Genomic DNA, 18,898 nt, shown 5'->3' on the forward strand with positions numbered 1-18,898 from the left:
TGCATAATGGAAAATGGATTTCACTAATCACTTTAAAACATAAATAGTTTTCTGATACCTGATCAACTGTTAGTATTTTTAGTGCTTACCGACTGATAATCAATTTGAATTCCCAAAGGAATAGCAATTCTGGAATAAATAAGAATTTAGCCATAAATATTAGCACAGATTACAAACGCCCAAAGCCTGAAGAAACGCTGCTGAACCAAAATGAAGTTTGGATGAAGGCAGATGAAGGCCACTGAGCATGCTGTCATTAGAAACACCGAATCACTCTAATGTTAGCTAATTAAATAGCTGGTAACGTTTTCTGCTAATTAGTATATTTTTAAATCTAAATATAGGCTTGAAAATAAGTTCACATTTAGAAAAGGAGAAAGATAAAGTTTACTCATGGTAATAACTGAAGGAGTAGAGAAAAATAATTTCACTCAAGGAATCCCTTTTAAATCAAAACAAAAGTCATACAGAACCTGAAGGTCAAAACAATGTAACCTGTTAATATGTTTCCTGAATCTTAATCTGTAGAAGGAACCTGGAATAAAGTCAACAATGATGAAGTTTTACTGCCCCTAAGTTCCCAGACTCTAGTAGATGGTAAACAGTAGGTACTCACAAGCCTTCCCTGAAGCCATCAATCAGTGCTTGGAAGAGAGGTTTATTGTGAGGGATTGTCTGGAGAATGTTCCCATCAGCAGTAACATACCCAATAGCCCACTGACCCAGACGAGTACAGCTCAGCCGGAAAATGTAACTGAGAACAGAGATAAACAGAATCTTTAATACATATGCTCCTATTAGAGTGAAAGGCAAGACAGAGACAAAAATCAAAAGGACCATCAATAACAGATTCTTCAATGACTCCAGACCAAAACGCAAAAGACACATAAGCCCAATTCTTAAGTAACTTGAAAGCATTTATCAAATCATAGGATCTGAAAAAAGTCAATTCCTCTGATAAACAGACATCAATACTACTGCAGAAACGTGGCCACTGGGGAACTAATACAATATCATGTTTTCTCTATTCTAGCAAAATTCAGGAGAATAAACCTCTTTGCTTCATGGCACTGACCTCCCAGGTTTGTGAATGAATTTCTGGAGCCGAGCTTTCACTTCATCATATGTCAGGAAAGCCATGTAACCAGGATGAGTTACAGCAAGACTGTTCCAGTTCCTGAGCAAAGAGGACCAGGGCTAAGGAAACAGGAGATCGATCAGACTGTTCAGCTCAAGACATACAACCAGCCTCAGAGCAATGAAGAACAAAAGGAAAAACAACTTCAATTCTCAATTACAAATTCTCCATTTACTGTCACAATTTTTCAATTATATTGTCACTTTGAAGGAAGACAAACATGTTTGGAGATAAGAATTTTGAAAAGCTAAGAAGAAACGAATATATACTTACAGGGAGAAACTTAACTTTACAAAATGAAATTCAAGAAATTTTTAAGCAGCTCTAACCAATAGTAGTGAGGTTAAACAACAATAAACAAACAAAAACAGAGAGACAGAGCAGGGCCTACATGTGCAACTAAGAAGTTCCAAACAAAGGTGTATGCAAGGTGGCATATACTTCAGGAAAAAAAATGTTCTTTTTGAAGCATCACTATATCTCAATATTAACAGTCAAAAACTTCAATACAATCAGGAGAAAAAGTTAGAAACATACATAAATGTCCAATAACATAGAATTGATTAAATATACCCATTTTTTGGACATTCTACGACCATTAAAATGATGCAAAGAATATTTAATAAAAAAAGATTATAAATGTGAGGGAAAGAAAGCAAATTGTATAGTTATTATTTTTACCAAAAAAAAAAAAAAAAAGAAATACGGAGTTTTTTAATCTTTTTTTCCTACAATAAATATATAATAGGCAAAATCCCAAATGTCATTTTTTTAAAAGCTTTCTCTTCAGAAAAGTAGCAATAACTAGTTTGGCCAACTTTTTAGTATCCTACCTGAAAGAGTCGTGTAAAGATATCGAATTCAAAAACTGAAATATAATCATTGCAGGTTAGATCAATAGTGGATTTCAGAGCCATGGCCTCCAGCCCAGAACTGATGGGATGTACTTCATGAAGGGCCTGTCGGAAGCTCTTCCAAGGGACTATTGTCCTGGGGTGGGGGTGGGGGTGGGGGTGAGAGAGAAGGCAGAGTGAGATAACAGACAATTCCTGGCATTGCTATAATCAAGGAAGAGACAGCCACATTAAGCTCTCAATATCAATTTCAATTTTCTTAAAGAAGCTGAGCTATATTTTGGATTCAGACTAGAAAGAGAATAAATGATATATTTCTTAACTTTCTAATGAGTAAATTAATAATAGAAAGTCTTTTTCGACTATCCTTTGGCAGAATGTCACAAATTAATCCCTTTTCTCATCTTTCTTCAGACATTGGTTCTATTAGAGAAGCATGGAAAGAAAGATGAGATTATTCTTTTTATATAATAAATGTAATCTGTGGCCAGACCTTTAGTAACTGAAAGCCTGTGTTTAAACTAACTTTTCAAAAGCATGTAAAATACTCTGTCTTCTTTGAGGAACCCACACTAGCAAGGACTAGACTGGAAGAAATAGGCTTAAGGTACAGGAAGAGCAGAGTTCTGATACAGATGAGGAAGAAATTATTTAATGTAAGAGTGAGTGATTAAAACCCAGATATGTGGGATTTCTATTTCTCAAGATCTTTAAAATAAATCTCATTGCCTTTGAAAAGTTTATGTATTCACTTGCCTGAAAATAAGAGATGAAGTGGTGTTTTGAACTCTTTTTTAACGTAGTTATTAAGTTAAACTTATTTCTATCTTCAAGTTTTTAAAATTGCTATTTATTCTATATTTTATATAAAATATGATTTTTTTAAATAAAGAAGGCTTTTAAAGAGACTTATGTTAGGAGTTGTATATCCAACTGAAAAATTTAATTGCTTTCTATTTTTTGTTTATTGACCCAAATTTCAGAGGATATAAAAGAACATTTATATTAATCCTTAAAAACATAAGTTTGACTCATAAATCTGTCTGTATAATTTAAAACTTCTATATATCAAAAGACCATATAACAAAGTGGAAAGAAAAGCCACAGACTAGAAGATATTTGTAATGTAAGTAACTAACAAAGAATTAGTATCTTACAATAGGAAAAAGACAATTCAATAGGAAAATGGACAAGTCAAGAATAGGAACAGGCAAGTGAGAATAAGAATTTTGACTGGTCATAAATGTGAAAAGATGCTTAATTGCCTTTGTCTTCAGGAATATAAAGCAAAACATGATACCAATTCATACTACCAGTGTTAGTGGTACAACCACTTTGGAAAGCAATTAGGTAATATTTGGCATAGAAGATGTGAAATTCCTTGACTTAGCAATTCTACTCCTAGGTATGTAACTACGGAGATTGCATATGAAGACAAATACAGTGATGCGCCACATAACAGCAGACCACATATACGACACTGGTCCCATAAGATTAGTACCATATAGCCCAGGTGTGTAGTAGGCTATACCACCTAGGTTTGTGTAAGTACAGTCTATGATGTTCGCACAACAACAAAAAAGTCCAAGGATGCATTTCTCAGAACATGTCCTCGTTGTTAAGTGACACATGACTGTACAATTTTCTTCACTGCAGCCCTGTTAGCAACAGCAAATAATCTGAAATGTAAATGTCCATTAACAGCATAGTGGATAGGGAGAGAAAGAGGAGAGTATTCAATCAAACAGTATGGGTTTCAACTCAATCTGCAATGGTTTGTTTCTTTAAAAAAAAAAATGATCAGAGCAAAAACCGTTAATATTTACCAAAGCCAGGAAGTAGGTATACACATATTCATTATTTTTCTCTATGTTTTCCCATGTTTTAAATACTTCATTAATAAAAAACTTAACAAAAACCCACAACACAAGCTTTAGTTCTTCATAGTTCAAATTCATTATTTTGAGACTTACTTTTCCCCAAAAGCTTTCCTCCAAAATTCTGCAGCATCTGCTTTAGTAATTCGAAATGTGTCTCCTTGAAAGAGTCCACTTGGAAATATTCCTTTTAGTTCTGCCAGCATGTGGCTGAAGATCAGGGACAGTTTGGTTAGGTTTCGCCTACAAATGATCAGAAGTTCAATAATTCAATAAACACATAAAATTATTTTTATTTTAAATGCACTGAATTCACCATACCAGGTGTATAATTAATATGAACATTAAAATATATTTACTAAGAACCTCTTCAAATATACTTTATGGCCAATATTATTCAAAGATATATAAAACTAGAGAAAGAGAGGAAGGAATGTGCTGTTGATAATATTAAATACTCTGTGATCCTGTTATCTTTGTTCAAAAGGGGCTTCAGCAACTGTTTTTGCTGTAACATATGAAAGATGTAAATATAATGGAAGAAAGACTTGCATTCACTAGGTCCACTCCTATTTTCTCCATTCAAACAGATGTTGCATAGTAAATAAGAAAAAAATTAACAGTAATATCTTTTAAGACTTTTAATCCTAAATTAATCAGGCCTAATAACTTGAGGCATAAACTAATATGAACAAATTTACTTTTTTTAGGATGACAGATAAGAGGATTCAACAAACAAGTATAAGAACTTGTATATTGCTATAACCACTCACAAAAGAAAGGAAATGTTAGAAAAGCAAAATATATTGTTTTCTGCTTTGCATGAGCTATTCCGGATTTTTAAAAAATCATCCTATACCTCATCCAAATTGAAAATAAATTAAAATTCTCAACAAAAAGGACTATTTAAATATCCAGACCTAACAAATATTTCTACTAAATCAGACCTTAAAGAGGTAAGTTTTACCAAAACAACTCCTCTTCCTCTCCCAAAAATGAAATGCTAACATCCAAACCATGCAAAAATTTCTACATAAGTGTATATGCTACTATTATGTTTTAACAATTAGTTAACCTTTTTCTAATAACCTCTGTTTAATGACGTGATTATAAAGATGCCACACAGTACCAATTTAACACAACAGATGATGGCTCTGCTTTTACATGTGTACTTTAATCAGATTATCTGTGTTATCCTTAATGGTATTGTCACTCAGAACAAGATGCCTTAGATACGGTTATACACCAAACCAGCTACTGATTACACTTGCTTATTTTCCCTTGCCTCAAAAATTAGCATTTATTATTCTTGTCATACAAGTGAACTATAAAATTTCAAGTCAATTCATAATCAAATTTGGCTGCCTAAAAATTCTCTTTATTAGAGACAGATTTTTCTTTTATTATGCTATACTGGAGCATCACCATCAGTCCCATCTTTGTCTTTCCTTGATAAACTGCTGCACCAAATTAACCAAGTCTCTCCAGCCCTAACTCTTCTGCAAAATACTGCTGAAATCTTTCTAATCAGCTTTTCAACAAATCGGCTTCAGTGTTTTGATATTTGTCTTCTCGTATTTGTAGCAAGTTATTCTCTTTCTAGTTTCCTACTTGTTTTCTGAAAGCACCTACAAAAGTGATAAAATTAATATTCCTTGAAGACAGTCAAAAATAATTCACATGCTAAATAGCTCAAGTGTAAAATAAAAATACAAGCACTTATCCCATCCCTCAACTCCTTCCACTAAGTGTTTTCATCCTTGTACTTTGAAATCCTTCAATTATCGCTGGTTAGGAGTTTTACTATTTTATCAAAGAGGAAACAAAAACAGAAAAGATCAAAAATATATCATAGAGGGATTCTGAAACAGGTAACTTGGTAGAAAATTTGCAAAGCACAAATTATTTCCAATGACTTGAGTGTCAACTTTTCAGCAGGACACCAGACTGCACAGTAGACTAAACCTCAATATTTGTGTAACATTCTGCCAAACGCTAATCCTTAAAGACAGGCAGGTGACAATCCATGATTCCCTTAAGACATGCTAAATTGTTCAGAACCTACTCTGGGTAAAGAACTACGCTAAACAGCATAGCAGAATAATGCATGACATGATAGAAAACATATGTATCATACTCCCAAGGTTACAACAGAGCTCTTTCTGGAAGAAACAGGTTTGAATCTTACTTCTTCCTAAAAATATCTGTCCTTGGTCTCTCCAGTGTTGTCCTCTCTTGGTTCTCCTACTTGCTTTTGTTTTTCCTTTGGCTTTTCTTCCTATTCTTTTAATAGAGCTATTTCCCAAGAATTTGCTCTCTGCTATTTTCCTTTCTTTCTCCATGCACTCTCTTGGCTCTTCCTTTGCATTCTCAAGGCTTCAAAAACTACTTTGTGGGGGCCAGCCTGGTGGCATAGTGGTTAAGTTCGTGCACTCCACTTCGGCGGCCCAGGGTTCAACGGTTCGGATCCTGGGTGCAGACCTACGTACCGCTCATCAAGCCATGCTGAGGTGGCGTCCCACAAAGAGCAACTAGAAGGACACACAACTATGACATACAACTATCTACTGGGGCTTTGGGGAGAAAAAAGGAAAAAAGGAGGAAGATTGGCAACAGATGTTAGCTCACAGCCAATCAAAACAACAACAACAACAACAAAAAAAACCACTTAGGCCTTGGTAGCTTTCCAACTGCCTACCACATTTCTCCATCCAAATGCTAGCACCTCAAAGCAAGATGTTCAAAATTAAACTAATCTTCCTTCTCAAATCTGCTCTTTCTTCATGTTCTCTATTTCTGTATTTAATGACAACACCATCTTACTTCCCACAAGTTCAAAACCTTAAGAGTCATCTTGGCTTCTTCCATTTCCCTTATTCTCCATGTCTGATTTGTCAATTTGCTGACCATTCATTATCAATCCTACCTCTGAATTATATGATTATTCTAATATACACTCCTTGCTACCTTCACTTATCTACTCCACAATTCAAATCAGTCTTCAAGTCTCTTCCTATGCAAGTCCAATCATAACACATAACTGCCTTTTAAGGAGGGAGAAAACAATTTCCACGGTGCCAATGGGATGAAATCCAAACTTAGCTTTGATTTTAAGACCTTCCACTGACCTGGATCTAACCGATCTTTCTAACTAATTTTTCAGTTCTTCATTAGTAGTATATTCTAGTCAAACTGAATACTTCACCTTTTCTTATACATATTACCCTTACTCACTTTCTCACCTCTGAGCGTATCTGTTCCCCTAGTTTGAAATAAGACCCAGCTTAAATGTCATTTAAGAAGCCAGCTAGAAGTAATAAACCTCTAAAATACCCCCAGCACTTTCACCACAGTTCTCTTCTGCCATCTGAACCCATCTTGTACTATAGTTATCTGTCTACGAGGGCTGAATCCATTTCTGATGTATATTTATATCCTTTTGGGCATCTAGCACAATTTCTAACCTTTATTAATACCTTCAGAAAACATCTGAGAGCCTACTATGTGCTAGGCACTAGGGATGGATACAGCAGTGAACAAAACAAAATTGCTGGTTTTATGGCATTTACATTCCCATGGGAGAGCATCAGGTCGTGGGAGAAAAGCACTTTGAAGAAAAACAAAGCAGGCTATGAGAAGAGTCATGTAGGGTTGCTATTTTAGAGAGGGTGGTCTTAAGGAATCTCTCTGAGTGTTGATTGTAAGCCAAGTCTGAAGTGAAGACAGGAAGGGAGTCTGGATCGGATGACTGGGCCGTGTCGGCATCTTTGACTCTTCAAATAATTTTCCACTGAGAATCTACCAGGTATCCAGCAGTATGCTGGATCAGAGATAAAATATACACAGCAAAATAATAATGGACAAAAAGCTTCTTCAATTTGTGAAGCAAGCCACAAAAAAGGGAAAGTTATTGACCACAAGGATGTAATGGCACAGGTAGCTAAGAGCATTTCAAAGTGCTGACTGAAATAGTGACCGAAAATCAATTTAAGACACTTTCCTACTCAAGGATGCATCTCCCAAAAAAGCCAGCTTACATTTCTTAAAACCAACAGAGATGTGCAACATAAGCAGCATACTTCTTAAAAGGAAATAAAGAATCTATAAAAGCCCATGAGTCAAGAGCATTTTATAACTGATCTGAATCGAAATTCTGCTCAATAACATTTTAAGGCCTTGCTTAGGGTTCAGTGTCTACAGTGTATAGGGCAAAATTTAATCAGCAGAATCTGTGTAAACACATAAACTTAGAACAATGAGGCATGATGGGTATTTGGGCTTATTACAAGGTCAGCAACACTTTTCAAAATTCTGTCAGCAGTTACTGCAATTCATACAATATGTTCTAACATTTCTCCAAAGATCCACAAGGGAACACAACTGTTCAATTTTTTATAAATGCCCTGAAGAAAAACTTTTCTTTCTTAAGTTCCAGTAGTAGTAAGTAGTACAGGTTTTTCTTTAACTCAATATTTGAAGGAGGTCGTTTTTACTACCTTTTACCTCTAACCATCTACATAAATAACTACAAATTCTACTCGATAGCTTCCATCTTCCTCTTCTCCTCTCACTACTTCCCCATAATCAAATGCTGATTCAGTATGCAGTGTCCATTTTTCAAAAAGTTCAAGACTGGTGTCAGTTCTTCTTCCCCTACACCTCAGGTCCTACTCTAAAAGCCAATGTACCTTTTGTGCCTCAGGCCTGAAGTAATGGTGTACATTTTTCTTATAAGTGACTTACACTTATATGCCACCAATACATAGGTATATTAAAAGTTAAACGAGCAATTATAGTTCCTATTTCAACTTCAAAAGTAGAAAGATAAATACAACTTGACAAGAATCACAATCACCATTTCTGTAGATCAAGTAAGACAGTGTTGAAAAGCAGCCTTCACATGAATTTGAGATTAACAGAAAAGTCCTCAAATGATGCTAACCAGTGCACTTACTACCACACAAAATACTGAAAAACAAGCTGTCTTGTAACTCTTGGCCACAAAGTACTTTGCAGAGAAAGAGGAAATGGAAAAAAGAACCTAGTATGGGGAGATAAATTAACCCATTACAATAAAGTGTATTTATTAATGTTTAAGACAAGTACTGGGAGTAATACCACTCTTTTTTGTTTTAATGAGAATCTCTTAGAAGTACAGTAAATTTTAAGAAGAAAAACATAATGACTCACAAAACAATTAGTCCAATGTATTCATAAAGATATTCTCCCTTAAGGTTACATTTTTTGGAAACTCCATTTTGATAGAGATAAATTCTATAATTGACAAGCAGGCTCTGTTTACTCTTTCTACAAAGGAGTACCTGAAAATATATATGATAATAGTCAAGAAAATAAGAGACCTAAAATGTATTTCCTGATCTCCCATTAACTTGCTGTGTTCTTGGGCCAGTTATTTAACCTCTCTGGCCCTTCACTGCCTCAGTAATATAAGGAAGCTGGAAGCAATTACTACTCAAAGATCTCTTCCATCTATAAAAATGTAGGAATTGACATGTTATACCATTGACTGAACCTGGAAAAAAAACCTTAACTTCAGCAGTTTAATTTCATAAAAGGATTGAAGAAGAAAGACACGAGAGAAAGAAAACTAGTGCTTGTCCTTACATGACCAAGGACTAGAAATTATGCCAAAAAATAGTAATTTTAAAAGTATATTTTATTTCTGCCTGCAAAGAATTTAAATGAACTTATGTTTTATGGAATTTAAATGAACAGTTAATTGTATAAACTGTATATGGGGCCTGAAAAGTTAATCTAATCCAATAAACTAAAATATTGTTATCTACTTTAACACCAGGGATTTGTTCAATCCCAGAATGTGTAGTGAACTGTTTTACTTCAAGAATTTTATAATTTCTGAAGAAACAGCACAGAAACATCAAAAATCACCTCAGCCACTTCAAAATATTGTCTCATGGTTCAAAGACTCAGAAATTTTGTTAAGTTTTAAAAAGAGAAGAAAGCAGAACTTTCCTTTTAAAAACAATAATTTAGTTAATTGTAGCATCTAGGCGACAGGTATATGATTGTTGTAAAACTCTTTCAACTTTTCCGTATGACTGAAAAATTTCACCATAAAACACTGGGGGAAAAAACCCCAATAATTTAGGCAGAAGTCTATTTTAATAATATTTGTGGACCTAATGATCCTATATTTCCCAGTGGGAAAATTTCAAAATCATTAACACTTTTAATACAGAGATTAATAACAAACTGCACATTATATGATACCATTTCAGAATTATAAAACATTCTCAAAAGGAGGTCACAATATAACCTTACCATTCAGCCATGGTGTGGGCTGAAGAACTCATATAGATGATGATAAATTAATTATACTACTAAATGATGAAGTGATCAATGTTTTCAAGTATTTCATTTACTGGTGCCATTTCCGTGATAACTGTGCTGCTTCTCCTATTCATTAAACTCCAAAAACCTTATGTACAAACACTACTGTCATCCAAAGAATGCTGAGTGAGAACATACTGAGATGACATTTAAAACTCAAAAGCAGCATCCTCTGCTCACAGTAATCAGCTTTAAAAATAGATACAACGGAACTTCTTTCAACAAAGCTTCACAGGAAGTCACGAAGTACTGTTTAACTCTTATCTGCTTAAGCTGCTAAAAAAAAAAAAAAAAGGCAAAACAAAAACCATCACCTACAAAAGGAGTTCTAAGCCAACAGAGCTAAAAATATCAGTGACTCTTTTTAGCAAACACATATTAAGTGTATTTGATACTATCCTCACGGTCCTCCACGTTACATGGTAATAGATTACCATCACACAACATTAATCATCCAGATCATTCTGAGCTAACTGTTCCACAGAATTCTACAGCTAAAGGGACACTAATCTAATTCACCAAGTCAATGGGAAGGCAGCAGCCCACATGAGACTCTCCAACACTCCCCTCACATTTCTATCAAATTCATCATAAAACAAACTCAATCTCCTTGTTTCCCCTACATGAAAATCTTCAATGACTTCCCAATAACCACCAAAAAAACTCAAATCGCGCAGCTTATAAGTCAAAACACTCACAATATGGTCCTGATTCACCTTTCTAAACATACACTACTCAATGTTTCCCAAAACATTCTATACTTTCCAAGCCCCAGGCCTTCGGTGATGGTGTTACATCAACCATATCTGCCTCTCTTCATCTCTAATACTTAACATTAAGAACCTTACTATGTATCAGATATTTTGCTCAACTACAAGTATACATCATTTAATTCTCATAATAATGCTTTGAAATAGGAATTACTAATCCTATTTTACAAATGAGAAACAAAGATTTAGTAACATTAAATAACTTCTCCAAGGTCAGAGCTAGTTAAGTGGCAGAGCAGGTCTGTCTGATTTAAGAGCCCAGGTTCATTGGTATAACACATATATCCTTTCCAACGACTATGGTTACTGAAATCCTGCCCATTCAAAGTTCATTTGAAATGCTATCTCCTGGGGGAGGTTTGTCAATCTTGATTTAATGTCTACTCTCCAACTCTGGATTACCCCCCTCTCATACTTTGCAGAGGCTCCATCATGTTCTACAATTCCCCAGTTGGATGACAACTCCTTAGGGGTAAGGGCAGGGAAAGTGTCTTACACATTTTATCCCATGCAGTAGTGAGTACACTGCCTTGTACTTAGCAGGCATTTAATCAACTTGTAAAATTGAATTGGAAAATATTACTTATTTTTTATTTTGGAATTTCAGATTTACAGAAAAGTTACAAAGATTGTACACAGCGTTCCCATATACTCCTCATGTAGTTTCAGTTTCCCTTAATATTACCATTTTATATTACTGTGGTATATTTGTCAAAACTACAAACTAACATCAGTACGGTCCTAATAATTAAATCTCAGACTTTATTCAGGTTTCACCAGTTTTTTCCATTAATGTCCTAATCTGTTCCAGGATACCACATTACATTTATTCGTCACATCACCTTAGTCTCCTCTGGTCTGTGATAGTTTCTTAGTCTTGGTTTTCACGACCTTAGTACTGGTCAGGTATTTTGCAGAACGTCCCTCAATTTGTGGTTAGCTGATATTTTTCTCATATTTTGACTGCAGTTATAAGTTTACAGAAAGAATATCACAGAAGTGAAGTGTCCTTCCCATCACATCGTATCAGCGGGTGTATTAAGTCCACATAACATCACCGATGGCGTTAACCTTGACCACTCAGTTAAGGCAGCGAGTATTTGCCATGCTTCTCCACTGTACAGTTACTACTGGAAAAGATTTACTTTTTCACAGATATATTCCTTCTTCCCTAACTCATTTAAAACAGATCACTTATACTAGAGTCAATATTTTAAAATGATTAATGTTATACATTCTCATTAAAGCACACACTATTGAGGCATAATATAAGTTAATACCTTGGTTTTTAATGCAGTGGGAAAAAACAAAAATAGCTTAAAAATCATTGTGAATATTTAGCAAATGTTCACTAAGCTACATTAATTTATGGTACTATCATCATTATTTCCTAAAGAGTTCAAGAATATAATCAGACTTCTCTATATTTCAAAATAACCTTTAAATTTACTCAACCCAAGTTCTGAAAGACAACTACGTAAGTTACATACACTGGAGCATTTATCTGCAGCTAAAACCATATTAACCCTGAAAACTGATTACTACTTCTCTACACCAGGTTCCTTAAAGAACATATAAAAACATCATTAACATAATGCAGAAATCTCCAAAACATCTCATAAACTTCAACATTCCCCCTAACAAATGACAAAAGCTACCAAGCACCTTTCAGAAAGCTAATCCTGTGAACTTAAAAACTAAACTTAAAAATATATAGACAGACAAAAAAAATTACACTGAGCAGGAGACAGCTCTAACAGAATTTAATCAAATACGTAGAAAATCTATCTAGTTATCATTAATTATTTAACTCCTGAGCATACGACACAACCGACATCCATTTTCATTTAAATATATGGTTTGTCTGAACAAAAAGAGAATAGCAACTAAACTTGGCTATTCTCAAAACTTGGGAAAGAACATGAAATTTTTTCTAATCTATCTGAATCTAAGATTGTTTGGAGGGATCAAAACTAGAGAAATCTTCATCACTGCAATTTTCTTCAATATATTTTCCATGAAAAATAATCCTCCTCAAGTTCAAGATTCTGTGCCTCTATACAACCCTGGTATTAGTATTTTAGTTATTTAGTTAGTAGTAATAAGTATTTAGTTAGTAGTATTTTGGTAATTAGTATTTAGTTAGTAGTACTTTATCAAATTTAACATAGTTTTATTAAGAAACTATAAACAAAGACAATATCAGACAACATAGGAAAGAACACCTTCCTGGACCTGACTATCTAGTTATCAAAGCAGACTCGCACACTTAGGCAGACTTTGGTAAGCACTGGAGAAAAGTAAAAACCAAGTGCCACGAGAGCATGGATGGGAGAACCACTAATTAAAACCAGTATAATTTAGGAGACTTCTTGGACTTTAAAGAATGGATGGGAGGGACTTCAATAGACAATATGGAAGGGAAAGGGTTTCTAGGCCAAGAGAATGACCAAAGCAAAGGCTCAGGAGAGGAAGAGTTCAGGGACTAGCAAATAGACTAGAATGGCTAGAACGCAGAATCATGGTAGCAGATGATAAAACTGAGAATATAGTCAGGACACAAAATGTAGAGATTTAACTACCAGGGTGAGAGATATAACAAATGCAGCGGAAAGTCATTAAACGGTTTAGAGCTAGGGAGTGACATCTCATCTGTTTTAAGGCCATAAATGACAGCAGTATACAAGATGGATTAGAGGGGAAACGACAAGAGCAGCAAGATTAGGATAGTACTGCAGTAGAAAGGTAATGGGAACTTGAACACGGACAGTAAAATACAACCGATTCGTGAGACACCACAGAAGTAAAAGCAAGAAGATGAGAGGACTGAGTAGGAGAAAGGAAATGATGAACTTGAAACTCTTGAGCCTTGAGCAACTGGGAATAGGACCTTAAAAATAATATATTAATACACATTTTAATTAATTAATTCTCATTCACAATCCTCTAAGATAGATTCCACTATTACCCCCATTTTATAAATGGAAAAACCTAGGCTTAAAGAAGTTAAGCCGAGATCAATCCCCATAGTTCATGTTCATCACCACCACACACTACTACTAACTCAGGGGACACAGAAGAGGATGCTGGTTTGCTAATAAAGAGGATACATTCTGTGTTCAGGCATGTTGAGCGTGAGACGTCTGAAAGATATTAACATGACAATGTCTAGCAAGCAGCTTGGGAAAAAGGTAGCAAGTAAGGAAACAGATCTGTGAATAATTTGCATGAGACTGCTGACACTGTTGGGAATGGAACTATCTGTCTGCTAATTCCCTCACAGGACAATCAAACTGAAATGGAATTTTGAAAAGACTTGGAGTTTCTCCCTTTGGGAGAAGTGTGGGGGTAGGTGGAAAGGAGTCAGAAGGACAGAAAAGAACAGTAGAGGCAGCCTACGCTTATAAAAAGCAGCACAAATTCATGTGAAAGGTATTTGGAAACAATGGGCAGTCAATGTCCCAAGTGAGCTATATTTATCTTTACAAGAAAATCGTGCAAGGCCGGCCCCATGGCGTAGCGGTTAAGTGCGCGCGCTCCACTGCTGACAGCCTGGGTTCAGATCCTGGGCACGCGCCAAGGCACCGCTTGTCCGGCCATGCTGGGCGGCGTCCCATATAAAGTGCAGGAAGATGGGCACAGATGTTAGCTCAGGGCCAGTCTTCCTCAGCAAAAAGAGGAGGATTGGCGTGGATGTTAACTCAGGTTAATCTTCCTCACAAAAAAAAAAAAAAGAAAATCGTGCAAATTTTTTAGTTGTTCTCACATGAGGCAGAAATTAATGCCATTTCTTTGAGACCCAATCTTTGTTTCTCAGTATCTTCTATAAAGACTTGATGAAACGCATTTAGTATCTTAGCACTTCTTCAACAGCTTCTCAAATTTTAGGGTTTCTAACACCCATTCAGTGGTATCTAGCATACTTTCCAACAGGAAAACTTATATGGAACTTATATATTAGAGCCACTGTGCAAAAGTAAATAATATTTACTGTGTTCATTAAATTCAGTAAAGTAAAACACATATGATAAAATTTCAATATTGTCAAAATGGTATATTTTGATATATTCATGACTGGGGAAAAATAAAGCTAAAAAAATAATAAATGGAGAAAAAATCACAAACGTGTCTTGATAGAATAAAAGACCTTAAAAGCTATGTAAGAATGCAAACTTAAATCTACTGTGATGAATTGGTAAAAATCTTCAGAATGCAGAAACTCTTAAAATCTAATAGAATTAGCGACATAGTCAAAAATATAGAAGGTATTTTAATAACAGAATACAATGAACTCTATTCCAATAACTTTCACTAATTTATTCATTCAACAAATACTGAGTGCCTATTATATGGCAAATACTGTTCTTAAACTTATAAATTTAGGGGAAATGGACTATTTCAAGCCCTGAGTAAACCAATAACCATTAAACAGGGTAGATATCAAAATCCACTCCCCACCCCTCATACATACATAGTTACACATGCCTGTGTGCACAAGCAGCACATTAGACCATGACAGTATTACAGAAGAATTTTTGCTAAATATTCCCTGCATAAGCTAATTTTTTAAAAATTGAAGTATAATTGACATACAACACTATATTAGTTTCAGGTGTACAACATAATGATTCTATATTTGTATATATTCTGAAATGATCACCACATCATCTAGTTAACATCCATCACATATACAGTTACAGCTAATTCTTATTTTTACAAACTGTTCACAAATATAGAAAGAGAACTCATTTTGATTACTTCCATAATCAAAGACCATGAGAGAAAAACTATACCTGTGTCACTTACCAATATAGATGAAAAAAATCCTAAATGATTATTAAATAGACTCCAGTGAAATATTACAAAATAATTTATATCAGTACAAACCAGGGTTTATCCAAGAATGTAAGGATAGTTTAACTCTACAAATCTATTAACATAATTCACTGTGATAATCAAGTGCAGGAAAAAAACCATATGATCACTCCACAGAGCCAAAGACTTTCTATCTCCATCACAATCCAGTTACCACCTTGGTCCAAGCCACCATCATCTCACCTGGATTACTGCATTTGACTCCTAACTGGTCTTGTTCTCTCTGAGTCGCTTGGCAATGAGCTAACTAGGACCAGGTGCTTCTCCTTCCCTCTGGCAGGAGAGGTTTCTTCTAAACACCTTCCCAAGGGCCCCCACAGGCTCTAAGCACCAGGCAGCTAGTTCTCAGCAACTCCTTAAACAGGTCACACCCAAACTCACAGTTTTTACCTCACTTATGACACTTACTCCCATAAAAAGAGAGTGTGCAGGGGTGGGTTGAGGAGGTTGATTCTGTTTCCTGGAGCCCAGTCTCATGGCACAGCCAGCTGTGCCCCAACTCAAGCACTCCTCCCCACAGAACACCAAGAGAATAGGGGATCTGTGTACCTGCTCATCCTTCTACCCATGAATTCCAGCCTGATGTTCACTTGGAGCCTACTGAGAACAAGTTCTCAAAAATACTTGCTGAAGGATACTTGCATAAAGAAAATTTCAACAGCCTTTGAATTATGACACTTCTTTTAGAATCTCATTGTTTTTTTTTTTTGTGAGGAACATCAGCCCTGAGCTAACATCCACGCCAATCCTCCTCTTTTTTTTTTGCTGAAGAAGACTGGCCCTGAGCTAACATCTATTGCCAATTTTCCTCCTTTTTTCCCCTTTTTCTCCCAAAGCCCCAGTAGATAGTTGTATGTCATAGTTGCACATCCTTCTAGTTGCTGTACGTGGGATGCCGCCTCAGCATGGCCGGAGAAGCGGTGTGTCGCTGCGTGCCCAGGATCCAAACCTGGGCCGCCAGTAGCAGAACGCGCACACTTAACCCCTAACCCACCGGGCTGGCCCCATGACACTTCTTTTAAAAAAATTATGGTAAAATATATGACATAAAATTTACTATTTTAACCATTTTTAAGTATATATTTCAGTGGATATGACATTTCTTTTAACACTTTTCTCCTTCTTATAATTTCTCAATGACTATATATCTAATTGTTTCAAAAAATCAAATACTTAGATCTTGCTTTCTGTGAACCAGACATTATTCTAACTGCTTTCTAAATGTTAACTTATTTATTATAATACAACAATCCTATGAAAACACTTTTGTGTGTGTGAGGAAGATCAGCCCTGAGCTAACATCCACGCCAATCCTCCTCTTTTTGCTGAGGAAGACTGGCCCTGGGCTAACATCTGTGCCCATCTTCCTCTACTTTATATTTGACCACAGCATGGCCTGACAAGCGGTGCATCGGTGCGCGCCCGGGGTTCCAAACCCGGGCCGCCAGCAGCGGAGCTCACGCACTTAACCGCTACGCCACGGGGCCGACCCCTGAAAACACTTTTAAATGAGCTATCCGAGGCAAAGGGAAGTAACTTGTCTAAGGTCATACAGATAGTAAATGGCAGGGCAGTCCATTCTGGGCAATCCAGCTCATATACGGTCTGTGCACTTAACGTCTAATTCTATACTGCCTTGACCTCAGTGCTCAATATTCCATCTTTCCTCATATCCAAGCATACCACTGAGTGAAAATAACTGAGCAACTGTGCTATGAAGCAGTGCCTTAATCATTCAGGACATGCGAGTAGGAGCTAATCTATAAAACCTTGATCTAGTGATTAAAAAAATAAAATAGATAATATTCAGTCATATATAGGCCTAAGGAGCCGTGCAAAAAGGGTTCACGTTAAGAGAACTTTGCTCACTGTTAACAGAAACAACGATGGAAGATTTTCTTTCCTAAATGGCTTTTTAATCATGCTCTTTGAAGTTCGAACAGGAGAATAGAAGAAAAGGGATCACTATTATCTGGTTCAACTTTACAGAGGAAACAAAATATTCAACTAATTATTTTAAATGTAAATAATCTGAGAAAAATATCATAAGAATAAGAAAGAAAATTAAGAAATATTAATTCTGAATACTTAAACTTGGATTTCAACCGTCTAGATATATTTCATTAGACACTAAGCTGGATGAGTGTTTTGCATGTAAAAGGAGTAGGCGGAGGGTTTTATAAAAAGAGAGGGGAAAAAATGCTACCAAATGTTTTTTATTCCATTTCTTTAACAAATTAAATACATTGGATTTAAGTTTTCTGAAGACAACATATATTTCAAGTTCAATACACAGTAAGTAAAAATAAAAAAATAAGTTCCCAGGATTGAAGTTCACACTGCTTCTAGCATTTTCATACTACGAGGTATCTCTTGCAAGCATTTGCTGCTTTGTATAATACAGCCTGGCAAAAAAGACATTCTTGTAGCCAGCTTTTGAGCTTGTTCTTTAAGATGTTCTAATTTAAATGCAGTTGTAGACTTCACAAGTATTATGGTTTTAGAGCAAGTCTTGGTTGGCACAATTAGAGCAAAGTGATTAGAAAAAGCTTTTACACATTCCACTTGACATTCACTGCCTACATTTCTCTATAATGCTCTGGTTTTATAAAAGTTATCATTGTTTCTTCAAAGGGAGGCAAGGGAGGGTATCTTCAGAGTCCCTCTATCTGCATAATCAAGCCTACGTCCTAGTAGAAATATTTTTAGTGAAATTCTCTTGTTTTGTGAATATACAATCCTATGGTAAAGCATGCTATTGAATATTTCTGTGTTCAAAAGACATGCCTATTAAAACATGTTTTAACTTCTCTAAGTTAATGTCGTTCATTATTTCATATGATAGTTGAAGTGTGGCCTCCAAGAGATTATTTCTGTAATATGGAATGAAAATACAGTCACCATTCCTTTACATTCAAACAAAGAAAACCTAAGTAATTGGTAATAAACATTTGGGAGACTAGCTGAAAAAAAAAGCTCTGGCACTTACTAGCTACAAGTACTTGGGTAAGT

General features: G+C 35.5%; 1 protein-coding gene across 2 annotated transcripts in view; it reads right to left on the bottom strand.

Annotated features, from left to right (window-relative positions):
- CBL (Cbl proto-oncogene) overlaps positions 1–18,898 on the bottom strand; it is a 91,642-nt gene that overhangs the window by 39,628 nt on the left and 33,116 nt on the right. For both annotated transcript variants that reach the window (XM_058545022.1, XM_058545021.1), the window contains exons 3-6: positions 3,966–4,112; positions 1,972–2,128; positions 1,076–1,197; positions 617–754 (exon numbers count right to left, since the gene is read on the bottom strand). In XM_058545022.1, coding sequence (XP_058401005.1) covers positions 617–754; positions 1,076–1,197; positions 1,972–2,128; positions 3,966–4,112 — 564 coding nt within the window. The remainder of the gene's footprint in view (positions 1–616; positions 755–1,075; positions 1,198–1,971; positions 2,129–3,965; positions 4,113–18,898) is intronic.

The sequence above is a fragment of the Diceros bicornis genome, chromosome 7, assembly GCF_020826845.1.
Source record: "Diceros bicornis minor isolate mBicDic1 chromosome 7, mDicBic1.mat.cur, whole genome shotgun sequence".
Classification (NCBI taxonomy): domain Eukaryota; kingdom Metazoa; phylum Chordata; class Mammalia; order Perissodactyla; family Rhinocerotidae; genus Diceros; species Diceros bicornis.